The following is a 27,746-nucleotide window of genomic DNA, read 5'->3' on the forward strand; positions in this document are numbered from 1 at the left end:
GTCCGTGTCTGAGGCTAATGAAGGCTAATGAAGGCTGGCGACCCCTGATAAAGGGAGAGGCCGAAAGAAGAAGAAGAGTTGAGATGATTTCTTAGAAGAAATATTTTATTTTGCCAGCAGGGGGTGTAAATGTAGCCACAGTTTGAAATAAATTAAAGAGACAATCAAATAATTCAGTCTCTCAGGTTCATTTTCTCTTTACATCCCTCTTGCCGTCTCTGTTCAGAGATCAGAGATCAGCTCCTGGTCTGTAGACTCACATCTGTGCTCATAAATCCTCACGCACACAGAAAAATGTCACTTTAGAAGAATTTACAATCAGGAGTTTAAAAAGAAAAAGAAGGAAGATCAACACAGAAAAAACATTAATATTTAGTAAGTGACTGACGGGAACCTAAAGTCCTGTAAACACACACACCTGTACACACACACTCGACGACAGGTAGAAATCATTCCTCACAGATGAGATCGATACGTTTAGAGTGAATAGAAAATGGAAAGAAGTGGGAGACTATGATCCCCACTGAAGCTATTATTCAGATTTCTGTAGAACTTATTTATCTTTTTGTGTTCTTTCCTTTTTTATTTTTATTTATCTTTTTTTTTTTTGCAAACACGTTCACAACAGACCATAATAATCTAAACATTCATGCCAAAACCAAACTGTCAGAACTAAGCATGCAGTCTAAGAACAGGAGCAAACGAAAGAAAAGTGATCGGAAACGACTCCGCTGCTGAAGATTCTTTACAAAGGTGCCGTCATCCTCATCCTCATCATCATCATCATCATCATCCTCCTCATCATCATCCTCATCCTCATCCTCCTCCTCATCATCATCATCATCATCCTCCTCATCATCATCCTCATCCTCATCCTCCTCATCATCATCATCATCATCATCCTCCTCATCATCATCCTCATCCTCCTCATCATCATCCTCATCCTCATCCTCGTCCTCGTCACCATCATCATCATCATCCTCATCCTCATCCTCCTCATCATCATCCTCATCCTCATCCTCGTCCTCGTCATCATCATCATCATCCTCCTCCTCATCATCATCATCATCATCATCCTCATCCTCATCATCATCATCCTCATCCTCCTCATCATCATCCTCATCCTCATCATCATCATCATCATCATCATCATCCTCATCCTCATCATCATCATCATCATCATCCTCCTCCTCATCATCATCATCATCATCATCCTCATCCTCATCATCATCATCCTCATCCTCCTCATCATCATCATCATCCTCATCCTCCTCCTCCTCATCATCATCATCATCATCATCCTCATCCTCATCATCATCATCCTCATCCTCCTCATCATCATCCTCATCCTCCTCATCATCATCATCATCATCATCATCATCATCATCATCATCATCATCATCCTCATCCTCATCCTCCTCATCATCATCCTCATCCTCATCCTCCTCATCATCATCATCATCATCCTCATCCTCCTCATCATCATCCTCATCCTCCTCATCATCATCATCATCATCATCATCATCCTCATCCTCATCCTCATCCTCATCCTCATCCTCATCCTCGTCCTCATCCTCATCCTCGTCCTCGTCATCATCATCATCATCATCATCCTCATCCTCATCCTCCTCATCCTCCTCCTCATCCTCATCATCATCATCCTCGTCCTCGTCCTCGTCCTCATCCTCATCCTCATCCTCATCCTCATCATCATCCTCATCCTCATCCTCATCCTCATCCTCATCATCCCCATCCTCATCAGGTCAAATGGCGCCCTGAAGTCCTCTCCGCTGACTTTAAACCCGCTTTTATTTTCTTAGGTTTCACCACAGCCAGCGTTGCCACGGTTACCCTGCAGTTTGACGACCCAAACGGTTCTACATGTGTGTGATTCTGAGACAGCAGTGTATTCTGCAGAGAACCCCGGGCCTCATGCAAGAACCCTCAGGTTCTGCTCTGAAAGCGGAGGGGCGTCGCCAGAGAACGGGGCTTCTTTTTTTTTTTGCTCTCTGGCTCCACCTACAGTTATGAGACGTAACATCACTGTCTTGAGACAACAAAGACACCATCAAAAACCCACAAAAATGTCAAGTGGCCATGAAGCAAAACGCTGTGGTGCAGGTCTGGGAACTAAAGGCATGAACTGTGGCCCCCATGTGCCCCAGGTGCTCCAGGTGCCCCAGGCAGAGATGGGACCAAGTCACACATGTGCAAGTCTCAAGTAATTTTTTCTTGGTCAAGTCAAGTCACCTTATTATTGCAGTTTTACCTGCAGAATCTGATCTTAATGAAGTGAAAACACAAAGATATAAGTAACTGTCAGTAAACATCATTGGCCAATGTGTCCAACCTGTCCACCCCGTATCACATCAAGCTAACATTAGCTAACTACCGGCTAGGCTAACAGGATAATATTAGCTAATTTGACGAGCACTTACTGGTCAGAATAGATCTTACAATGACGAACTAAGTTGGAAGTTATGCTAGATGCTTAACACTCAAGTCATCGTGTCTCAAGTCAAGTCAAGTGCCGAGTCTTTAACTTCCAAGTCCGAGTCGGGTCTCAAGTCTTTTATTTTTTGTCAAGTCAAGTCACAAGTCATCAAAACAGCGACTCGAGTCGACTTGAGTCCAAGTCACAGTGACTTGAGTCCCCATCTCTGGCCCCAGGTGCCCCAGGTGCCCCAGGTGCCCCAGGTGCAGAACAAAAGTCAGTTTACTGCACAATGAGTCAGATGACATAGTTTTAAGGGCCAAAATCTGCTCTTGTGTTGGTTTAACCCCTTAACGCCTGAATTTATATAGCTGCAAATAAAAAAAAATGTTGTTTTAGCCTTTAAGTAGATGGTAAATAATGCTGAGATTATTAATTTCACTTTTGCACAAAAAATAAATAGAAATTTTGGTATGTTGCAAATTTGCGACAACAGGCATCCTGGTCAATTTGGAGTAAATTTGGTATGTTTGGTATGTAATTTGGTATGTTGCTTATCTGCGACACCAGGCATAATGGTCAATAATAAGTTAACAACAACACAGTAATATAACAGTGAAAAAACAATGTTTTTTTATTCACCCTTTTTTTTTTTAACATATTTATTTATATAAAGGTTCCTAGGTCCGTAGTGAATATGGACTAACCGGCATTGGGGGAATAAAGATGCTATCTCAGCTGGTTGATTGAGTCAAACGGTTTGTAGCATTTATGACAAAAGGCGTTAAGGGGTTAAAGTTCAAACTTTTTGTGATTGGCGTCAAGTTTCATTTCAAAGGTTTTGGGTCCAAGTGAAGTATTTTCAAAAATGACCAAAACGTCGGTACGAGTGGTTCTTGCACGGAGCCCAGCAGCCCTGTTCCAGCTCGATTCTACCCTGATACAGAAGAAGAGTCCGTGCACACTGAGCATGCCCAGCCGTCTGTCATGCATCCAGAAACTTTAATTCAGAAACAGAAAAAGAAGACACTGCTGCCCCCCCCCCACCTAAAACACCCCCCCTCCCCCCTCCCTGAAGGTAGAGTCACATGACACAGACAGAAGGAGGGACACTAATGCTCCTGTTGGAAAGCGACAGCTCAAAGAAGAGTATATGTTCGACACAGAAGACAGACAGTTTTAGTTTTAGTTTTAGAGAGGAGAGGGGTCATAATTATATAGATGACAGCTGAAGGTGCCCCCCCCCCATCCTCCATTCTCCCTGTTTTCATGCAGGCAGGTGGTCTTCTCTATCCCGAGGCGTTGATGTAGAGCTGACTCTGCAGGACGTAGTCGATGACGGGCTGACTCAGGTAGTCCACGACGTGGCCGTCGCCATGCTGCAGGGCCAGTCTGAAAGGAATGGGGGATATGTATTTGTCACAGATAAAACAAACCTTATTTCAGCTGAAAAGCTTAAAGTCATTGAGTCTGATTCAGATGTCTGACTGCAGGGGGGGTGGAGAGAGTTTAACACCAATTTACTGCCAACAGAAGAAGACAGCAGAGATACTCACACCTTTCCTCACTTTACTCTCTTTATGTATATGTGACATTACTGTGGTCATTAACTCGTGTTTCCCTGTTCCAACAGATATCCTTTGAATGGTGTTACAGTGTTTGTTGTCCCCTCTTTTCTGTCCTCTCAAACCCCAGCTGGTTCTGGTTCTGATGGCCACCCTTCCTGGTTCTGATGGCCACCCTTTCTGGTTCTGGTTCTGATGGCCACCCTTCCTGGTTCTGGTTCTGATGGCCACCCTTCCTGGTTCTGATGGCCACCCTTTCTGGTTCTGGTTCTGATGGCCACCCTTCCTGGTTCTGGTTCTGATGGCCACCCTTCCTGGTTCTGATGGCTACCCTTCCTGGTTCTGGTTCTGCCAGAGGTTTCTTCCTGGTTCTGGTTCTGATGACCACCCTTTCTGGTTCTGGTTCTGATGACCACCCTTCCTGGTTCTGGTTCTGATGACCACCCTTTCTGGTTCTGGTTCTGATGACCACCCTTTCTGGTTCTGGTTCTGATGGCCACCCTTCCTGGTCCTGGTTCTGATGGCCACCCTTCCTGGTCCTGGTTCTGATGGCCACCCTTCCTGGTTCTGGTTCTGATGGCCACCCTTCCTGGTTCTGATGGCTACCCTTCCTGGTTCTGGTTCTGCCAGAGGTTTCTTCCTGGTTCTGGTTCTGATGACCACCCTTTCTGGTTCTGGTTCTGATGACCACCCTTCCTGGTTCTGGTTCTGGTTGCCTCAGGCACGCTCAGGATGGGAGATTGGACTGAAGACAAGTTTCAGTGCAATCTGTTGGTTTCTTTAGCTAGGAAACTGTTTTTGAATTGGCTCTATGTGAATGAATTGGATTATTTTATAAATAATTATGATTACAATGAATTGAATTCCAATTGGCTTGAATTAGACTTTATTATCTAAGTGCCTTGAGATGACATTTGTTGTATTTGGCGCTATATAAATAAAAATGAATCGAATTGAAATAAAGTCTACGAGTTAAACTTTCCCTCCACTAAAAGTTTTTAACCTCGTTAATATGCCCAGAAGACAGTTTATGTGTTACGGGACATAATATGAGCTAAATGTGTGCAGCAGGTGGGGATTCCTGCCTTGGATCTGCAGAGCGCCACCTACAGTCTGAGAGCTGAGGTTCCAACTGCACTGCTTCAGTGGAACAAGATCAAAATGCTAATAGACTTTTATCCAAACAGACTGTAGTGGCTATTCGTCCTCTTGTGTCAATAATCAAAACTAAAAAAAATGTCAAAACCATAATAAACTAAGTTAAATCAAACGGCCACTGAGACACCTGGGGAGTGAATTTACGCAGGTAAATTGAGTCCATTGTACAGGCAAAAAAAATTAGGTTTCTTTAGGTTTATTTCTCCAACCACAAGCAAACAAACAAAGAACAATGGGCCTTAGCTGCCTCTCCTGCCCTGGTAAAAAACTATTAGCCCTTCCAAGATTCAAGATTCAAAGGTTTATTATCATATGTATATATAAATATAAATATAGAAATATAGAAATATAGCCTGTGTACATAAATAATAGGTGCCTGCTCATCTAAATAAACTCTCGCAGTGCGCCCCAGCTAACCCGTGCTTTCAAAATAAAAGCATAATTAAATACCCAAATGAACTCAAACAATACTAAATATCATAAACAACCAAAAACTAAACCCCCAAAAGATAACTAAATAATAAGTGAGCCAAATATACAAAATAAAAAATAGCTCCTACACAGACATTGTGTCTTGAAATAGTTGGACAAGCTCAGGCGTTGGGATTCAGCTTAGAGGAACTTCTACTTTTGTGCGCGTTAGCTAGCAGGTAAAGAAATGGAATAAGAGTTATTTTCCTTTAGTTTTTTCAATAAAATCCCACATTTCACAGGAGGCAGCATTGACTGCGACTCTGCGAGGCTACGCTGATTAGGAGAATCTGCACATGTCTGCATGTTGATCATGGTTCACAGGGATAAAAGTGATGTCTGAGCTCAAACTGCAGCATGAATACTGATGTGTTTAGTTTGTGTTTTTTCCCACCTGCTCTTTGTTGAGCTGACGATCGACATCGGATGGTTCGTTGCATCCTTCACCACGATGATGTTGTCCTAAAACCAAGAACGGCACAGAGGTCAGAAAACGGAGAAGCGGGTGAAAGGTTTCTGTCTGTTGAAGCCAGCAACGGATCGGACCAAAGGCAAACCAACACTGGTGACTGATTAGTGAAACAAGGAGCCAAAACCAGCCTCCTGGGAGTTTGGAGTGGGACCGTTCTCAGATCTTTAGTGGCCTGAATTTATCCAAACAAAGCAGAATGAGCTTAAACTTAGAAATCCATCAAACTATCCCTTTTTAACTGCTTCTCCTGGACCAGATTAAGACCAGATCTTCATCTCTCCAGCCAAGTCCTCCAACTCTTCCAAGAGGGACACTGAGGTATTCCCAAACCAGCAGAGAGATATAATCTCTCCTGCGAGTCCTCAGTCTGCGCCGAGGCACCCGGTGAAAAACGTAGTTCAACCCAACACATAAAGAAACGAGGGCTTTGTCATGAACATGGCGCCATGTTTTTAGTTTTGTGTTTCATCATGTTTTAGTTTCTCATGCTTTGGTGTTTAGTCTTTAGTTTTCTAGTCCATGTTTAGTTAGGTTTTGCCCTTTGCTTTTCCCTCACTTCCCATGTTCAGGTCATTAGTTTCACTCACGTCACCTGCACTCATCAGTCCCCACAGTACCTAGGTTCCCTGTTTGCTCTCAGTTATGGTGAGATCCTGGAACATTCACCCTTCACGCCACGCCACGCCACGCCACGCCACGCCACGGCACGCCACACCACGCCAAGTCATCATCATCAAGATCATGTTTTGTTTTCACAGTTTCGTTCTTGTCATCCGGCCTTATGATAACCTTGTTCTGTTTAGTCCGCATCCGTGTCCTTACCAAACCATCGCATCCACGAAACATAACAGGTTTCATGTCTGTACCTAAGGTTACGGTATCCCATAAGGTACAAATATGAATGCTTTCCCCTTCATTGTGCCGTGTTTATCACATACTGTGGACTGACCTTGTATTTGCGGAGAATGGAAGAGTGATTCATGATCCTCTCTGTGTCGACTCCGTCACGAGGTACCACCACAATCCCGAAATCCCCCACAATCACCTCCATCTGAAAGCACGAAACATCAGGGGAACTTCAGCTTCGTGTCATCACAGCAACAGATTTCAGATCTGAACCGGTTCATATCACTGAAATTGATTGGTCACTGCTAGTTTTGGTGAACTTTGACACGTAAGTTTATCATCATAGTACATCATAGTACAATATAATGTAAATGATCCATATACCCCATATTTCTTACCTTTATTGTTAAATGTACAAATCTGTTTTTATTTAGTTTACTGATGTTTATTATTATTACTATTATTATTATTTACCCTACTCTTCATACTGTAGATTTGTTTATAGCTGATGTTTATTTCTATTTTTATTCTATTTGCTTGTTTTTCCTTTAATTGTTTACATATCTTTTATCCTGTACGCTGCTGCAACACAATAATTTCCCAAATTGGGATGAATAAAGTATCTATCTATCTATCTATCTATCTATCTATCTATCTATCTATCTATCTATCTATCTATCTATCTATCTATCTATCCACCTATCCATCTTATCTTTATTGACAGAAAGGATCTTTAAAATGGAGGATGCCGTGACACATTCAGAACAATTTGTTACATCAAAATGCAATTACCATAAATCTCCTAGGCTAACAACTAATATACTAACTAACTAAATCAATTAAATATCCAGTGCATGGAAGTCGGGTGTCTATTCCTGCATTTTCTGTCTAAGCATAATTTTAAGAACAGACTCAATAATTATGAATAACTTCCCATCAGTAATTTTAAAAGTTTCAGCAAAAAAAATAGCAAATGAACATTTGAATCAGTGTTTCCCAATCCTGGTCCTCGGGCCCTCTTTTCCCGCATGTTTTACACGTTTCCCTTTTCCAACACACCTACTTCAGATAAACGGGGCAGCTAAGTGGCCCTTCATCAGCCTCAGGGGAAGCCTGGTAAAGATCCATTCATTAAAATCTGGTGTGTTTGAAGAGGGAAACCTTTTAAACATGCAGGGCAGAGGAGGGAAGGGCCAGAGGACCAGGATTAGGAAACCCTGATTTAAATCGAGACGGAGTTAAACAGCAGGTGGAGCCAATTCTCCAATCTGTGTCATTAACTGCAGAAAATACACAACAAGATGAAGTCATTAAAACAGCTGCAGTCATGCCTCACAAAGAGAAAACAGGATGGAAGAGTATCATCTCTGCTGATGGTTCCATCTACTTTGTTCTGACATTTACGGATTAATTAGAATTTCATCTTTCCACTTTGACTTTTTTACGCTCGACCTGAAAAATGAGCATAAAAATGTGGATGGAAACACACCTACAGACAATAACCTGTTGACAACTTTTCTTTCTTTTTAACACACATGAGGAGTGAGAAATAAGACGATTTCTTTCTTCTCAGGGGAAACGGTGGATTTATCCATCTTCACCTGTTGCTGACGAAGAAAAGTTTGCTGCAACTTTTGAATCCAACTGTTGACTTTAAAGGAAATTCAGCCTAAAAAACTAATTCATCTGTAATTAGTTGGTGCCTTTGATTATTGACTGGTTATTTTATCACTCTGTTGATAAGTGAGCCTCATAAAAGTAAAGGAAAGAAACATTCATTATTATATTATTAAATTATTTAAAATTATTTGAAAAATATAAAAAATTATTAAAATGTATTAAAAATTAAGATAAATTATTTGAATTTCCCCCATTGGAGGATGAATAAAGTATTTTTCTATTCTATTTCTATTTTCTTCTATTAAAAAAAGGGAAGTTCACTTAGAATCAGTGTGTGAAAAATTAAGTGAACCCTCCCTGCTTCCACAGGAACTAAGAGGGTGAGTAGCATCCAGGAGCTGCTGATCAATGCTCTGATTAACTGATCATCAGTGAGTGTGAGCGGCTCTATAAAAGCAGGATGTGTTGTTGTTCATCTGAAGTTGGATTGAACTCATTTTACTCTGAACTCTGATGATTTATTCATTAAACTTTTTGTTATCGTGACTGTATGTTAATATTCCAAAACAGAAGTAAAAGGAAGTTCTTTGGTGTTTTTCTAAATATGCTCTAAAGTCTACAGAAACCTCACTAATCAAACAAGTTTTACTTAGTTCAATTTAAAACAGAAATCTTGCTGAGGAATATTTTAAGAATGATTTCTGAGACTTAAACACTAAAAAAGGTTCCGTATTCAAAGTTTTAACCCAAAACTAAAGCAGCAGAAAAACACGTTGTGGTTCAGTTTGTTCGTGTGTGTTGTAATCTGAGGTGTTTTCTATGCAGGTTGTGTTCTCGGTTTTTAATTAAAAGAAAAATAAAATCTCGAAAATCGAAAATTATCGTTTTAAATAACTGGCTGAACTCAAAACTGGTGCAGTTATGTAGTTAAAGTATAATTTCCTTTGTCAACAACATCGAAATGACCAGGAGAAGACTAACTAAGGGGGCGGGGCTACATGTAGCTGGGAGGGGCTACATGTGGGTGGGGGCGGGGCTACGTTGTGCTTACATCACTGTCCTTCCACAGACCAGGGATGCAGAAGGACTCCAGGAGATCACTGCCACACAGGAGCAAGATGCGTAACTCTACAGGCGACAAACAGGCAGGAGGAAAGAGACAAACACGTCCTCAGTAAACGTCACGTTTACGGGATCCAAACAAACCAGAAGGAGTTCAGACACAGCAGGAAGGAAAACCAGAGGACACAACACCAAGGCCGCTCAGGTCCGGAGACCACTCACCGATCTCCTCGTACCTCATTGCAGTCCCCAGGTTGGCATTTTCATCTGACATATTAAAAAAACAATCATTCACATTCGTGTTATTACACAGAAATAAGCTTTTCTTTACGTTATAACGACATATAAATCTGGTTCTGGTGCTTATTCTTCAGAGAGTGTGCAAAGAGAAGTCAGCGAGTTTCAGATTCAACAACAACATGTTCAAATTCTGCCGTTCTTCACATACTATTTAACGTTTTTAACACTTAAAATGTTCCCTAAATCCCAAAAAGAAGGTTAGTGAAAAGTGTCTTGTGTGTTCTTACCAACAAAGGTGAAACGTTCGATGTTGGGGCGAACGCAGCAGATTTTGCCCAGATTCTCACTGATCTTCCCCCACAGTTTGACTGAGCAGAGGGACAGAGGAAGCACAGGTCGGCTCATTCATAGATGTGGAAATGTGCTTGTAAGGAGATTCGTGGCCTTTATTCAAGCTGTGATGTGGACTCACTGGCTGTTGGCTTGTGATTCATGTTGTTGTGGGTCTGATAGATGGGCGGAGTCTGGTTCTGTGGCTGACCAATCACAGGCGTAGTGGAAGGCGTGTTGACGTTGGACAGGATGCAGCCGGTGACTCTCTGAGGGACGGAAACATCATCGGAGGTTTGAACCGACTCAGCTTTTTAGCTAAAATGTGACGACTGTGGCTGAACAAGGGCATAGTAAAACTACAGGATGTATATGAGGACTATGGCTGTGTTCAAAACCGCATACTACATACTGCATACTGCATACTGCATACTACATACTACATACTGCATACTAATCGATCAGACAGTATGCAGAGCGTTTACCCACAATGCATTTCGCTCCTGCCCGAGCCGAAATCAGCCGGCCTGAAGCTGATTTCCCTTAAGCTCTAAACTCTGTAAACTTTAGCAACATTTGAAACATTTTCAGGCGAGAAAGTAGTCGTTTAGATCCCCAACGTGTTGAAAACCTGACAAAATACCGGCTGTTTACAATTTTGTTCCCACGAATTCGGCGCTACTAAAGCTAGCCGCAGTGAGCAACGCACTTCCTGTTATTTTCACAAAATAAAATACCCGTTGCCTTTTATCATAGGGAAAGCCATTACCATACAATTGGTGCTTTTGTTTTGAAAACAGGAAGTGAACCTACCCCCGTTGTAGCTAGCTTGAAACTGCCGTTTTGACAGGAAATGACGATCGGCGACGTCACGTTACGTTGCATCTTGGGTAGTTTGAGTATGAGTAGTAACCTCATGATGCATACCCAACATTTCGAAGAATCTACTATGCATTTATATATATATATATATATATATATATATATATATATATATATATATATATATATTATATTATATTATACATTATTTATATAGTATACACTTTGGGTTTTTCTTTTCTCTCCAGTTCTGTCCCTGGTAAATGTTCCCACATCACCATTCCAGTGAAACATGGAAAACTGCCCCCAGTCAGTAATATTCCCATGGGAGCTAACAATGAGGGTGCAGACTCACCTTCATGAGGTCACGATGATGCTCCAACACGCTGCAGGTGGTCTGCCAGGTGTCCTGGTAACACTCCCAGGGGTCCACCCTGCTCCAAACATCAACAAACAACCACAGGCTCAAACTACCGGCCTCATTCTGCCGCTTTACTTCTTCTTCTGCTGAAAATAATGAAATTTTTTATTTGTTCTGTTTAAAGGTAGGGTAGGACATCCTGGATTTTGAGTCCAGCGAAGCTGCATTTTGAAAATACACAGGTAAAAAGTCCCAACCCTTTTCTTCACTTTCCCCCCGAAGCCACGCCTCTAGAGTACATGAACGGGCACGAGCACGAAGGTGCACGAGCGCTGTTCTGACAGCAAGCATCGATCGTTGCCGTATTTAGTATTTAGTATTTAGTATATGCTAACTATACGTTTAATAATGCTAGGTGCTAGCCAAGCTGGCTCTAGTTTAGCTTCCTGCCAAGCTTCTGGACGCGTAATTCGTTCACGGAGCAGGGTACGCGCACAGGGGGAAGGAGGGGGAGGGAGGAGCAGATTGCAGTTTGATAGACGCATCAGAATCCAATCATTGTGAACGGTCCGTTCAGTATGATTGGATAGTGTTTTTCCTAGATTGTACGTTCTAGAGGCCACTAAAACTTTTCATATTTGTGTCAAAACTTTTAATTAATTGGTTGCAATGGGGGGGTGAAGAGTATTTCAAGCAATATGTAAAAAAATGCTCCAGAAAAAGAACCCCTACCCCACCTTTAACTGCAGATTAAACAAAGACAAAACCAGGCTGACAAATGCTCAAAGTAAAAACCACGATGAAGAAAAGATGAAGAAAAGATGAAATCCAGTTCAGAATGAATGAGGAACGCTCAGCTGGAAGTCTCTGATATAGGTGGGGGGGGGGGGGGGGGGGGTATCAGGTGTCTCACCTGATCCAATCAGAGGACTGAACGGCCAGCTGACACATGGTGAGGCGATGGCGGCTGGTCACCAGACCCTGTGGACACAACAGCAGCATCAGCACACATCAGCACACATCTGCACGCACAGCAGCATCAGCACACATCTGCACACATCTGCACACATCTGCACGCACAGCAGCACACATCTGCACACATCTGCACACATCTGCACACACCAGCACACAAATGCACACATCTGCACACATCTGCACACATCAGCACACATCAGCACACATCAGCACACATCTGCACACATCAGCACACATCAGCACACATCTGCACACATCTGCACACATCAGCACACATCAGCACACATCAGCACACATCAGCACACATCTGCACACATCAGCATACATCAGCACACATCTGCACACATCAGCACACATCAGCACACATCTGCACACATCAGCATACATCAGCACACATCTGCACACATCTGCACACATCAGCACAAATCTGCACACATCAGCATACATCAGCACACATCTGCACACATCAGCACACATCAGCACACATCTGCACACATCTGCACACATCTGCACACACAGCAGCACACATCAGCACACATCTGCACACATCTGCACACATCTGCACACATCAGCACACAGCTGCACACATCAGCACACATCTGCACACATCTGCACACATCAGCACACATCTGCACACATCAGCACACATCTGCACACATCAGCACACATCTGCACACATCTGCACACATCTGCACACATCAGCACACAAATGCACACATCAGCACACAGCTGCACACATCAGCACACATCTGCACACATCTGCACACACCAGCACACAAATGCACACATCAGCACACATCTGCACACATCAGCACACATCTGCACACAAATGCACACAAATGCACACATCTGCACACATCAGCACACATCAGCACACATCAGCACACATCTGCACACATCAGCACACATCAGCACACATCAGCACACATCTGCACACATCTGCACAACAAAAACCTGTCGACTGACAGCACTGAGCAGCACGAGTTCCAGCGGAGGAACAGCTGCCAAAAGGACATTTATCCACCCAGAGTCCAGAGTCCTGACCCAGCCTCATTTCTCTGTATTTATATCCATGTTTCCATGAATGACTGCAGCTGTTTCTATGGAAACATGTACAGAAATGAGGTCCGGATCAGAACTACTGAACCGCCTGCAGTAACGAGGTAACCGGATAATAAATGATGTCATTAATGATCGATCAGCTGGATCTCTGTGAAAAACAAACATCTGAAAGGAACAGCAAAGCTTCCTGATGAGGCAGAAACTGGATTTCTGCAGCATTCATTATTCATGTTCAGCGGCAGAAAAAACTAGGACAAGACCTTCATTAATTCCAGCAGGAAGCAGAGAGGGAAACAGTAATATGTAAAACAGCCGTCTGCAGACCAAGCCACATATTCTCAGTTTGAGATTCAGACAAACAAAGATCATATAACTGTCATATGAAGCACAGAGCGTCAAAACCTGCTTTAAAACGACTTCAAAATACTTTAAAGGCTGTTAACCCTGATCCGTCTCCACTGTGGTGGCGTCTGAATCATCTTAATTCAACTCAATTCAGTTTTATTTGTAAACAGTCTAATTCACTCTAATACAACCATGATCCAATCAAATCAAATGTATTCAATTCCAAATTAGTCCAATTCATTCAGAGCCAATTTAAAGAAAAGTCGCCTCACTAAGGAGACCGACAGTCACGTCATCTGAGGGTGTGCACGAGGCTCTGTGCACGAGGCTCTCAGCACACAACCAGGTAACTTTGAGTTTCATCTGTCAGTGGATGCTGATGGACTCACACACAGAGTCGCTGTCCAACTCTGCAGCCATGAAGAAAAGGCTCTCAAAGCATATCTAGAGAGTTTGGTAAATGTTTTTGCATGTTGGCTTCATCTACAGCTGTGGGATGCAACTCCACTCTGAACCCTGCACATCTACAGCCATACACGTGAATCGGTTGGCACGAAGACGCCATCAAAAGCCCACAAACATGTCAAAAACAGCGTGATGTGGGGCTGCAAACCAAAGCCGTGAACTGTGTTATCTCAGCCCTCTGAGGCAGTTTTTCAGGCCCGGGAACAGAAGTCACTGCACTTAAAAAACGAGCCGGGAGCTCATAGATTCCAGGTTCAGTGAGAACAGACTTCAGGTGGTTATTACAGAACGCACCGATGAGCCAAATATACTGTAGGTTCTGATGGACTCTTTCAGCTCAAGGTCACTGAAGGAAGTCGTGACTCATCTTTTCTTTCTGCAGCCGAAGCGATTTCTGAGATGATTTATGTTAAAGTTTGTGTTTTTGCAGCTGAAGGTCGAGGCGGCCGACAGAATAACGGGTTCATCTGTAGTTCTGACTCTGAGCTGCTGGGAGAATAAAGCTGCTCTTCAAATGTGCCTTCACTCTCACTGGATATAAGCAGAGGCCTTCACACAGAGCCCTGTGGTACACCGCTACTTAAATAATGGAAACAAAACTTTTCAAAGCAGAACACAAAGAAGAGTTAAATCTGAGTTAAGAGTTAAATCTGAGTTAAGAGGAGTTAAATCTGAGTTTAGACAAATCTGACTTAATAGTTAAATTTGAGTTAAAATAGTTAAATCTGAGTTAAAATAGTTAAATCTGAGTTTTAAGGGTTAAATCTGAGTTAAGAGGAGTTAAATCTGAGTTTAGAAAAATCTGACTTAATAGTTAAATTTGAGTTAAAATAGTTAAATCTGAGTTAAAATAGTTAAATCTGAGTTAACATAGTTAAATCTGAGTTTTAAGAGTTAAATCTGAGTTAAAATAGTTAAATCTGAGTTAAGAGTTAAATCTGAGTTAAAAGAGTTAAATCTGAGTTAAATCTGAGTTAAGAGTTAAATCTGAGTTAAAAGAGTTCAATCTGAGTTAAGAGTTAAATCTGAGTTAAGAGAGTTAAATCTGAGTTAAGAGAGTTAAATCTGAGTTAAAAGAGTTAAATCTGAGTTAAGAGAGTTAAATCTGAGTTAAGAGTTAAATGTGAGTTAAAAGAGTTAAATCTGACTTAAGAGAATTAAAGAAACCAGACCAGAACCCAGACCAGAAACCAGACCAGAACCTAGACCAGAACCCAGATCAGAACCCAGACCAGAACCCAGACCAGAAACCAGACCAGAACCTAGACCAGAACCTAGACCAGAACCTAGACCAGAACCCAGATCAGAACCCAGCTGCAGCCCCACCATGTCGCTGTAACACTAAGCCAAAGACAACGCTGCCACCATCAGGTCAGACTGGGAACAACACCTGCTGCTGAACCACCTGAATCAGTTCAAAATGAGCTTTTATATGACTGAACTTCGTCTCTACTCACAGGTTTTCCGTAGGAGTCGTGCACCGGCGAGATGATCCCTCCAATCACGATGAAGCGCCCCGTTTTGTGCAGATATTCTCTGGCTTTTTCTGCAGAACCACAGAAGAAGAAAGAGCATCAAGCCTCTGAAACATGATGAGAACTGTGCAGCTTTAACTGAAAAACTTGATGCTTCGTGCATCTGAAGCATTGTGACCTCGTGTAGAACAGAATATGCTAATATTCAACTATAATTCATGTAAAAAATACCAACAAAACACATTAATGAGCTAAATTGTTCAGGTTAAACACATTAATGAGCTAAAATGTTCAGGTTAAACACATTAATGAGCTAAAATGTTAAGGTTAAACACATTAATGAGCTAAAATGTTCAGGTTAAACAACATTAATGAGCTAAAATGTTCAGGTTAAACACATTAATGAGCTAAAATGTTCAGGTTAAACCTATTAATGAGCTAAATGTTCAGGTTAAACACATTAATGAGCTAAAATGTTCAGGTTAAACACATTAATGAGCTAAAATGTTCAGGTTAAACAACATTAATGAGCTAAAATGTTCAGGTTAAACACATTAATGAGCTAAAATGTTCAGGTTAAACACATTAATGAGCTAAAATGTTCAGGTTAAACACATTAATGACCTAAAATGTTCAGGTTAAACACATTAATGAGCTAAAATGTTCAGGTTAAACAACATTAATGAGCTAAAATGTTCAGATTAAACACATTAATGAGCTAAAATGTTCAGGTTAAACACATTAATGAGCTAAAATGTTCAGGTTAAACAACATTAATGAGCTAAAATGTTCAGGTTACACCTATTAATGAGCTAAAATGTTAAGGTTAAACCTATTAATGAGCTAAAATGTTCAGGTTAAACACATTAATGAGCTAAAATGTTCAGGTTAAACCTATTAATAAGCTAAAATGTTCAGGTTAAACACATTAATGAGCTAAAATGTTCAGGTTAAACACATTAATGAGCTAAAATGTTCAGGTTAAACCTATTAATGAGCTAAAATGTTCAGGTTAAACCTATTAATGAGTTAAAATGTTCAGGTTAAACACATTAATGAGCTAAAATGTTCAGGTTAAACAACATTAATGAGCTAAAATGTTCAGGTTAAACACATTAATGACCTAAAATGTTCAGGTTAAACACATTAATGAGCTAAAATGTTCAGGTTAAACAACATTAATGAGCTAAAATGTTCAGATTAAACACATTAATGAGCTAAAATGTTCAGGTTAAACACATTAATGAGCTAAAATGTTCAGGTTAAACAACATTAATGAGCTAAAATGTTCAGGTTACACCTATTAATGAGCTAAAATGTTAAGGTTAAACCTATTAATGAGCTAAAATGTTCAGGTTAAACACATTAATGAGCTAAAATGTTCAGGTTAAACCTATTAATGAGCTAAAATGTTCAGGTTAAACAACATTAATGAGCTAAAATGTTCAGATTAAACACATTAATGAGCTAAAATGTTCAGGTTAAACACATTAATGAGCTAAAATGTTCAGGTTAAACACATTAATGAGCTAAAATGTTCAGGTTAAACCTATTAATGAGCTAAAATGTTCAGGTTAAACCTATTAATGAGCTAAAATGTTCAGGTTAAACACATTAATGAGCTAAAATGTTCAGGTTAAACCTATTAATGAGCTAAAATGTTCAGGTTAAACAACATTAATGAGCTAAAATGTTCAGATTAAACACATTAATGAGCTAAAATGTTCAGGTTAAACACATTAATGAGCTAAAATGTTCAGGTTAAACAACATTAATGAGCTAAAATGTTCAGGTTAAACACATTAATGACCTAAAATGTTCAGGTTAAACACATTAATGAGCTAAAATGTTCAGGTTAAACAACATTAATGAGCTAAAATGTTCAGATTAAACACATTAATGAGCTAAAATGTTCAGGTTAAACACATTAATGAGCTAAAATGTTCAGGTTAAACACATTAATGAGCTAAAATGTTCAGGTTAAACACATTAATGAGTTAAAATGTTCAGGTTAAACACATTAATGAGCTAAAATGTTCAGGTTAAACAACATTAATGAGCTAAAATGTTCAGGTTAAACAACATTAATGAGCTAAAATGTTCAGGTTAAACACATAAATGAGCTAAAATGTTCAGGTTAAACCTATTAATGAGCTAAAATGTACCGGTTAAACCTATTAATGAGCTAAAATGTTCAGGTTAAACAACATTAATGAGCTAAAATGTTCAGGTTAAACCTATTAATGAGCTAAAATGTTCAGGTTAAACACATTAATGAGCTAAAATGTTCAGGTTAAACCTATTAATGAGCTAAAATGTTCAGGTTAAACACATTAATGAGCTAAAATGTTCAGGTTAAACACATTAATGAGCTAAAATGTTCAGGTTAAACACATTAATGAGCTAAAATGTTCAGGTTAAACCTATTAATGAGCTAAAATGTTCAGGTTAAACACATTAATGAGCTAAAATGTTCAGGTTAAACCTATTAATGAGCTAAAATGTTCAGGTTAAACACATTAATGAGCTAAAATGTTCAGGTTAAACACATTAATGAGCTAAAATGTTCAGGTTAAACCTATTAATGAGCTAAAATGTCCAGGTTAAACCTATTAATGAGCTAAAATGTCCAGGTTAAACACATTAATGAGCTAAAATGTTCAGGTTAAACACATTAATGAGCTAAAATGTTCATGTTAAACACATTAATGAGCTAAAATGTTCATGTTAAACAACATTAATGAGCTAAAATGTTTAGGTTAAACACATTAATGAGCTAAAATGTTCAGGTTAAACACATTAATGAGCTAAAATGTTCAGGTTAAACCTATTAATGAGCTAAAATGTTCAGGTTAAACACATTAATGAGCTAAAATGTTCAGGTTAAACACATAAATGAGCTAAAATGTTCAGGTTAAACCTATTAATGAGCTAAAATGTCCAGGTTAAACCTATTAATGAGCTAAAATGTCCAGGTTAAACACATTAATGAGCTAAAATGTTCAGGTTAAACCTATTAATGAGCTAAAATGTCCAGGTTAAACCTATTAATGAGCTAAAATGTCCAGGTTAAACACATTAATGAGCTAAAATGTTCAGGTTAAACACATTAATGAGCTAAAATGTTCAGGTTAAACACATTAATGAGTTAAAATGTTCAGGTTAAACAACATTAATGAGCTAAAATGTTCAGGTTAAACACATTAATGAGGTTCTTAGTTTGATTAATAACAGTTCTGAGGTTCAGAGTTTGATTAATAACAGTTCTGAGGTTCAGAGTTTGATTAATAACAGTTCTCAGGTTCAGAGTTTGATTAATAACAGTTCTGAGGTTCAGAGTTTGATTAATAACAGTTCTCAGGTTCAGAGTTTGATTAATAACAGTTCTCAGGTTCAGAGTTTGATTAATAACAGTTCTCAGGTTCAGAGTTTGATTAATAACAGTTCTCAGGTTCAGAGTTTGAATAATAACAGTTCTCAGGTTCAGAGTTTGATTAATAACAGTTCTCAGGTTCTATAGTTTGATTAATAACAGTTCTGAGGTTCAGAGTTTGATTAATAACAGTTCTCAGGTTCATAGTTTGATTAATAACAGTTCTGAGGTTCAGAGTTTGATTAATAACAGTTCTGAGGTTCAGAGTTTGATTAATAACAGTTCTCAGGTTCTTAGTTTAATTAATAACAGTTCTCAGGTTCAGAGTTTGATTAATAACAGTTCTCAGGTTCAGAGTTTGATTAATAACAGTTCTCAGGTTCAGAGTTTGATTAATAACAGTTCTCAGGTTCATAGTTTGATTAATAACAGTTCTCAGGTTCAGAGTTTGATTAATAACAGTTCTCAGGTTCTTAGTTTGATTAATAACAGTTCTCAGGTTCAGAGTTTGATTAATAACAGTTCTCAGGTTCAGAGTTTGATTAATAACAGTTCTCAGGTTCAGAGTTTGATTAATAACAGTTCTCAGGTTCTTAGTTTGATTAATAACAGTTCTCAGGTTCAGAGTTTGATTAATAACAGTTCTCAGGTTCAGAGTTTGATTAATAACAGTTCTGAGGTTCAGAGTTTGATTAATAACAGTTCTCAGGTTCAGAGTTTGATTAATAACAGTTCTCAGGTTCATAGTTTGATTAATAACAGTTCTGAGGTTCAGAGTTTGATTAATAACAGTTCTCAGGTTCAGAGTTTGATTAATAACAGTTCTCAGGTTCAGAGTTTGATTAATAACAGTTCTCAGGTTCAGAGTTTGATTAATAACAGTTCTCAGGTTCAGAGTTTGATTAATAACAGTTCTGAGGTTCAGAGTTTGATTAATAACAGTTCTCAGGTTCAGAGTTTGATTAATAACAGTTCTCAGGTTCAGAGTTTGATTAATAACAGTTCTCAGGTTCAGAGTTTGATTAATAACAGTTCTCAGGTTCAGAGTTTGATTAATAACAGTTCCCAGGTTCAGAGTTTGATTAATAACAGTTCTCAGGTTCATAGTTTGATTAATAACAGTTCTCAGGTTCAGAGTTTGATTAATAACAGTTCTGAGGTTCAGAGTTTGATTAATAACAGTTCTCAGGTTCTTAGTTTGATTAATAACAGTTCTCAGGTTCAGAGTTTGATTAATAACAGTTCTCAGGTTCATAGTTTGATTAATAACAGTTCTCAGGTTCAGAGTTTGATTAATAACAGTTCTGAGGTTCAGAGTTTGATTAATAACAGTTCTCAGGTTCAGAGTTTGATTAATAACAGTTCTGAGGTTCAGAGTTTGATTAATAACAGTTCTCAGGTTCAGAGTTTGATTAATAACAGTTCTCAGGTTCAGAGTTTGATTAATAACAGTTCTCAGGTTCTTAGTTTGATTAATAACAGTTCTCAGGTTCAGAGTTTGATTAATAACAGTTCTCAGGTTCAGAGTTTGATTAATAACAGTTCTCAGGTTCAGAGTTTGATTAATAACAGTTCTCAGGTTCAGAGTTTGATTAATAACAGTTCTCAGGTTCTTAGTTTGATTAATAACAGTTCTCAGGTTCAGAGTTTGATTAATAACAGTTCTCAGGTTCAGAGTTTGATTAATAACAGTTCTCAGGTTCAGAGTTTGATTAATAACAGTTCTCAGGTTCTTAGTTTGATTAATAACAGTTCTCAGGTTCAGAGTTTGATTAATAACAGTTCTCAGGTTCAGAGTTTGATTAATAACAGTTCTCAGGTTCAGAGTTTGATTAATAACAGTTCTCAGGTTCAGAGTTTGATTAATAACAGTTCTCAGGTTCTTAGTTTGATTAATAACAGTTCTCAGGTTCTTAGTTTGATTAATAACAGTTCTCAGGTTCTTAGTTTGATTAATAACAGTTCTCAGGTTCAGAGTTTGATTAATAACAGTTCCCAGGTTCAGAGTTTGATTAATAACAGTTCTCAGGTTCAGAGTTTGATTAATAACAGTTCTCAGGTTCAGAGTTTGATTAATAACAGTTCTCAGGTTCAGAGTTTGATTAATAACAGTTCTCAGGTTCTTAGTTTGATTAATAACAGTTCTCAGGTTCTTAGTTTGATTAATAACAGTTCTCAGGTTCTTAGTTTGATTAATAACAGTTCTCAGGTTCTTAGTTTGATTAATAACAGTTCTCAGGTTCTTAGTTTGATTAATAACAGTTCCCAGGTTCAGAGTTTGATTAATAACAGTTCTCAGGTTCTTAGTTTGATTAATAACAGTTCTCAGGTTCAGAGTTTGATTAATAACAGTTCTCAGGTTCAGAGTTTGATTAATAACAGTTCTCAGGTTCTTAGTTTGATTAATAACAGTTCTCAGGTTCTTAGTTTGATTAATAACAGTTCTCAGGTTCAGAGTTTGATTAATAACAGTTCCCAGGTTCAGAGTTTGATTAATAACAGTTCTCAGGTTCAGAGTTTGATTAATAACAGTTCTCAGGTTCTTAGTTTGATTAATAACAGTTCTCAGGTTCTTAGTTTGATTAATAACAGTTCTGAGGTTCAGAGTTTGATTAATAACAGTTCCCAGGTTCAGAGTTTGATTAATAACAGTTCCCAGGTTCAGAGTTTGATTAATAACAGTTCTCAGGTTCAGAGTTTGATTAATAACAGTTCTCAGGTTCAGAGTTTGATTAATAACAGTTCTCAGGTTCTTAGTTTGATTAATAACAGTTCTCAGGTTCTTAGTTTGATTAATAACAGTTCTCAGGTTCATAGTTTGATTAATAACAGTTCTCAGGTTCAGAGTTTGATTAATAACAGTTCTCAGGTTCAGAGTTTGATTAATAACAGTTCTCAGGTTCAGAGTTTGAATAATAACAGTTCTCAGGTTCAGAGTTTGATTAATAACAGTTCTCAGGTTCATAGTTTGATTAATAACAGTTCTCAGGTTCAGAGTTTGATTAATAACAGTTCTCAGGTTCAGAGTTTGATTAATAACAGTTCTTAGGTTCAGAGTTTGATTAATAACAGTTCTGAGGTTCAGAGTTTGATTAATAACAGTTCTGAGGTTCAGAGTTTGATTAATAACAGTTCTTAGGTTCAGAGTTTGATTAATAACAGTTCTCAGGTTCAGAGTTTGATTAATAACAGTTCTCAGGTTCAGAGTTTGATTAATAACAGTTCTCAGGTTCAGAGTTTGATTAATAACAGTTCTCAGGTTCAGAGTTTGATTAATAACAGTTCTCTGGTTCAGAGTTTGATTAATAACAGTTTTCTGGTTCAGAGTTTGATTAATAACAGTTCTCTGGTTCAGAGTTTGATTAATAACAGTTCTCAGGTTCAGAGTTTGATTAATAACAGTTCTCAGGTTCTTAGTTTGATTAATAACAGTTCTCAGGTTCTTAGTTTGATTAATAACAGTTCTCAGGTTCAGAGTTTGATTAATAACAGTTCCCAGGTTCAGAGTTTGATTAATAACAGTTCTCAGGTTCAGAGTTTGATTAATAACAGTTCTCAGGTTCAGAGTTTGATTAATAACAGTTCTCAGGTTCAGAGTTTGATTAATAACAGTTCTCAGGTTCTTAGTTTGATTAATAACAGTTCTCAGGTTCTTAGTTTGATTAATAACAGTTCTCAGGTTCAGAGTTTGATTAATAACAGTTCTCAGGTTCAGAGTTTGATTAATAACAGTTCTCAGGTTCTTAGTTTGATTAATAACAGTTCCCAGGTTCAGAGTTTGATTAATAACAGTTCTCAGGTTCTTAGTTTGATTAATAACAGTTCTCAGGTTCTTAGTTTGATTAATAACAGTTCTCAGGTTCAGAGTTTGATTAATAACAGTTCTCAGGTTCTTAGTTTGATTAATAACAGTTCTCAGGTTCTTAGTTTGATTAATAACAGTTCTCAGGTTCAGAGTTTGATTAATAACAGTTCTCAGGTTCTTAGTTTGATTAATAACAGTTCTCAGGTTCAGAGTTTGATTAATAACAGTTCTCAGGTTCTTAGTTTGATTAATAACAGTTCCCAGGTTCAGAGTTTGATTAATAACAGTTCTCAGGTTCTTAGTTTGATTAATAACAGTTCTCAGGTTCTTAGTTTGATTAATAACAGTTCTCAGGTTCTTAGTTTGATTAATAACAGTTCTCAGGTTCAGAGTTTGATTAATAACAGTTCCCAGGTTCAGAGTTTGATTAATAACAGTTCTCAGGTTCAGAGTTTGATTAATAACAGTTCTCAGGTTCTTAGTTTGATTAATAACAGTTCTCAGGTTCTTAGTTTGATTAATAACAGTTCTGAGGTTCAGAGTTTGATTAATAACAGTTCCCAGGTTCAGAGTTTGATTAATAACAGTTCCCAGGTTCAGAGTTTGATTAATAACAGTTCTCAGGTTCAGAGTTTGATTAATAACAGTTCTCAGGTTCAGAGTTTGATTAATAACAGTTCTCAGGTTCTTAGTTTGATTAATAACAGTTCTCAGGTTCTTAGTTTGATTAATAACAGTTCTCAGGTTCATAGTTTGATTAATAACAGTTCTCAGGTTCAGAGTTTGATTAATAACAGTTCTCAGGTTCAGAGTTTGATTAATAACAGTTCTCAGGTTCAGAGTTTGAATAATAACAGTTCTCAGGTTCAGAGTTTGATTAATAACAGTTCTCAGGTTCATAGTTTGATTAATAACAGTTCTCAGGTTCAGAGTTTGATTAATAACAGTTCTCAGGTTCAGAGTTTGATTAATAACAGTTCTTAGGTTCAGAGTTTGATTAATAACAGTTCTGAGGTTCAGAGTTTGATTAATAACAGTTCTGAGGTTCAGAGTTTGATTAATAACAGTTCTCAGGTTCAGAGTTTGATTAATAACAGTTCTCAGGTTCAGAGTTTGATTAATAACAGTTCTCAGGTTCAGAGTTTGATTAATAACAGTTCTCAGGTTCAGAGTTTGATTAATAACAGTTCTCAGGTTCAGAGTTTGATTAATAACAGTTCTCTGGTTCAGAGTTTGATTAATAACAGTTCTCAGGTTCAGAGTTTGATTAATAACAGTTTTCTGGTTCAGAGTTTGATTAATAACAGTTCTCTGGTTCAGAGTTTGATTAATAACAGTTCTCAGGTTCAGAGTTTGATTAATAACAGTTCTCAGGTTCTTAGTTTGATTAATAACAGTTCTCAGGTTCTTAGTTTGATTAATAACAGTTCTCTGGTTCTTAGTTTGATTAATAACAGTTCTCAGGTTCAGAGTTTGATTAATAACAGTTCTCAGGTTCTTAGTTTGATTAATAACAGTTCTCAGGTTCTTAGTTTGAATAATAACAGTTCTGAGGTTCAGAGTTTGATTAATAACAGTTCTGAGGTTCAGAGTTTGATTAATAACAGTTCTTAGGTTCAGAGTTTGATTAATAACAGTTCTCTGGTTCAGAGTTTGATTAATAACAGTTCTCAGGTTCAGAGTTTGATTAATAACAGTTCTCAGGTTCAGAGTTTGATTAATAACAGTTCTCAGGTTCAGAGTTTGATTAATAACAGTTCTCAGGTTCTTAGTTTGAATAATAACAGTTCTCAGGTTCAGAGTTTGATTAATAACAGTTCTCTGGTTCTTAGTTTGATTAATAACAGTTCTCAGGTTCAGAGTTTGATTAATAACAGTTCTCAGGTTCAGAGTTTGATTAATAACAGTTCTCAGGTTCATAGTTTGAATAATAACAGTTCTGAGGTTCAGAGTTTGATTAATAACAGTTCTCAGGTTCATAGTTTGATTAATAACAGTTCTCAGGTTCAGAGTTTGATTAATAACAGTTCTCAGGTTCATAGTTTGATTAATAACAGTTCTCAGGTTCAGAGTTTGATTAATAACAGTTCTGAGGTTCAGAGTTTGATTAATAACAGTTCTCAGGTTCTATAGTTTGATTAATAACAGTTCTCTGGTTCAGAGTTTGATTAATAACAGTTCTGAGGTTCAGAGTTTGATTAATAACAGTTCTCAGGTTCAGAGTTTGATTAATAACAGTTCTTAGGTTCAGAGTTTGATTAATAACAGTTCTCAGGTTCAGAGTTTGATTAATAACAGTTCTCAGGTTCAGAGTTTGATTAATAACAGTTCTCAGGTTCTATAGTTTGATTAATAACAGTTCTCTGGTTCAGAGTTTGATTAATAACAGTTCTCAGGTTCAGAGTTTGATTAATAACAGTTCTCAGGTTCATAGTTTGATTAATAACAGTTCTCAGGTTCAGAGTTTGATTAATAACAGTTCTTAGGTTCAGAGTTTGATTAATAACAGTTCTCAGGTTCAGAGTTTGATTAATAACAGTTCTGAGGTTCAGAGTTTGATTAATAACAGTTCTCAGGTTCTATAGTTTGATTAATAACAGTTCTCAGGTTCTATAGTTTGATTAATAACAGTTCTCAGGTTCAGAGTTTGATTAATAACAGTTCTTAGGTTCAGAGTTTGATTAATAACAGTTCTCAGGTTCAGAGTTTGATTAATAACAGTTCTGAGGTTCAGAGTTTGATTAATAACAGTTCTCAGGTTCAGAGTTTGATTAATAACAGTTCTCAGGTTCAGAGTTTGATTAATAACAGTTCTTAGGTTCAGAGTTTGATTAATAACAGTTCTCAGGTTCAGAGTTTGATTAATAACAGTTCTCAGGTTCAGAGTTTGATTAATAACAGTTCTTAGGTTCAGAGTTTGATTAATAACAGTTCTCAGGTTCAGAGTTTGATTAATAACAGTTCTCAGGTTCAGAGTTTGATTAATAACAGTTCTCTGGTGAACACAGTGTTACCGGATCTCAGTCAGTTTGTGATGAATGAATTAAAACCACTGATTCCTGAAAGCAAAGCCTGTAAACATGAGGTGAGAAATGGTTCTACTGTGAGAGGAAAGATGAAGGTGGTTTGTTTCGTTTAGCCTGATATGAAGAAACATCTGGAAAACATCTGTCATTGGATCAGAACGCGGTGAACTCTGTTCCGTTTGGCTCCAGAATGGTTCCGGTTCTGCTGCCTCTGTGTCTCTCTGACCGGCCTCTCTAACCCTGCTGAGCCAGGCACCAACACCCCCCACACGGCTTCTGTCTTTGTTGTGTGACGCGGTTCGGGTCCCGGAGGATCCGCGGGACTGGTTTCATTTCTGGGCTGCGCCACAGGCTCCGCGAGGCCCGCGCGCCTTTAACGCGGAGCGGGTTCTGTTTCCCGGGTTCTGTCCCGGGTTCTGTCCCGGGTTCTGTCCCGGGCTCTGTCCCGGGTTCTGTCCCGGGTTCTGTCCCGGTTCTGTCCCGGTTCTGTCCCGGGTTCTGTCCCGGGTTCTGTCCCGGGTTCTGTCCCGGGCTCTGTCCCGGTTCTGTCCCGGTTTAACTGTGCGTCGGTGCGGCGCAGCGGCCTGACACAACAAACCAAACTCCATTCATATTTTCTATCATTTTCACAGCTGATTCTGATAACCAGGATTCATTCTGAGGGTCCCAGCATCCCCCCTCCCCCACCCGCAGATGCTCACCGAACATATGGATGTGTCCTTTGGTGATGGGGTTGAAGCTGCCGCAGGACAGCAGGATCACGTGCGTTTTGGTGGCCTCCGTCATGGTCTCCTTGGGTCCGCTTCGGTCCCGGTCCGCTGAGCTGGTGGGAAGCCTGGTTCTATCTGAGAGGCGAGGCTGGTGAGGCTGGTGAGTCTGCGGCAGGATGCTGGAGGAGGCTGCGCCTTAAAGAGACAGAACCCGCGGCCGCAGCTGCCTCAGTCTGATGTTATTATCATAACATAACAGTATTAGGGCCAGATACAAGGCAAGGCATCTTTTATACAGCGCATTTCATACCACAGGCAACTCAATGTGCTTTACATAAAGACAAGGCATTTAAAAGAACAGCATAAAGCAGCAATTTAAAGAGAAAAAAATAGAATAAAAATTACAAACACAGTTAAAAGCAATCAAAGGAGAGGGGAAAAAGAAAAATATAAACTCAACCATAAGCACACGGAAAGAGAAATGTTTTTAACCTGGATTTAAAGTGCTTACAGTTGGGGCTGATTTCAGTTCTGCTGGTAGTTTGTTCCAGTTGTGTGCAGCATAACAGCTAAAAGCTGCTTCACCGGGTCCAGTTTGAACTCTGGGCTCCACTATCTGACCTGAGTCAGCAGATCTCAGAGCTCTGCTGGGTTTATACTCAGCTAGCATGTCATTCATGTGTTCTGGACCTAAACCATTCTGTGATTTGTAGACGAGCAGCAGAACTTTAAAATCTATTCTGTATCTGATCGGGAGCCGATGTGAAGACTTGAGAACTGGGGTGATGTGATGTGATCTCTTTGTTCTGGTTAAAACTCGGGCTGCAGCGTTCTGAATGAGCTGCAGCTGTTTGAGACTCTTTTGGGGGAGTCCAGTCAGAAGCCCCAGGACAGAGACCAGCATGACCGGTACAACGGGTGGAGGTTAGGGTCTGCACTCAGAGGGAAAAACCTCCCAAAGAGTCAGAAAAGATGAAAGAACAGAGACACAATCAAAGCTATAAAAGTCTTAAAACAAAGTAAAGTAAGATTCAAACAGATCTGAGATCCAAAAATGATACCAAACAAAGCGGTGAATCGATGTAGCTACAGAGTGTAAATAATACAGTTCTGATCCACCTTTCTGTTG

The 27,746-nt window shown here is 38.8% G+C and overlaps 2 protein-coding genes across 2 annotated transcripts in view; one reads left to right on the forward strand and one right to left on the reverse strand.

Annotated features, from left to right (window-relative positions):
* LOC142398498 (uncharacterized) overlaps positions 1-27,746 on the forward strand; it is a 462,406-nt gene that overhangs the window by 416,479 nt on the left and 18,181 nt on the right. The gene's annotated exons all lie outside the window — the stretch shown is intronic.
* Positions 3,512-26,808, reverse strand: nmnat2 (nicotinamide nucleotide adenylyltransferase 2). Its single transcript, XM_075482593.1, has 11 exons — positions 26,609-26,808; positions 15,686-15,774; positions 12,295-12,362; positions 11,376-11,454; positions 10,341-10,467; positions 10,156-10,236; positions 9,851-9,895; positions 9,618-9,694; positions 7,050-7,151; positions 6,023-6,090; positions 3,512-3,826 (listed from the first exon to the last, which is right to left on the reverse strand). The coding sequence occupies exons 1-11, from the start codon at positions 26,691-26,693 to the stop codon at positions 3,724-3,726; spliced, it is 924 nt and encodes a 307-aa protein (XP_075338708.1). The 5' UTR covers positions 26,694-26,808; the 3' UTR covers positions 3,512-3,723.

Source organism: Odontesthes bonariensis, chromosome 14, assembly GCF_027942865.1.
Source record: "Odontesthes bonariensis isolate fOdoBon6 chromosome 14, fOdoBon6.hap1, whole genome shotgun sequence".
Lineage (NCBI taxonomy): Eukaryota > Metazoa > Chordata > Actinopteri > Atheriniformes > Atherinopsidae > Odontesthes > Odontesthes bonariensis.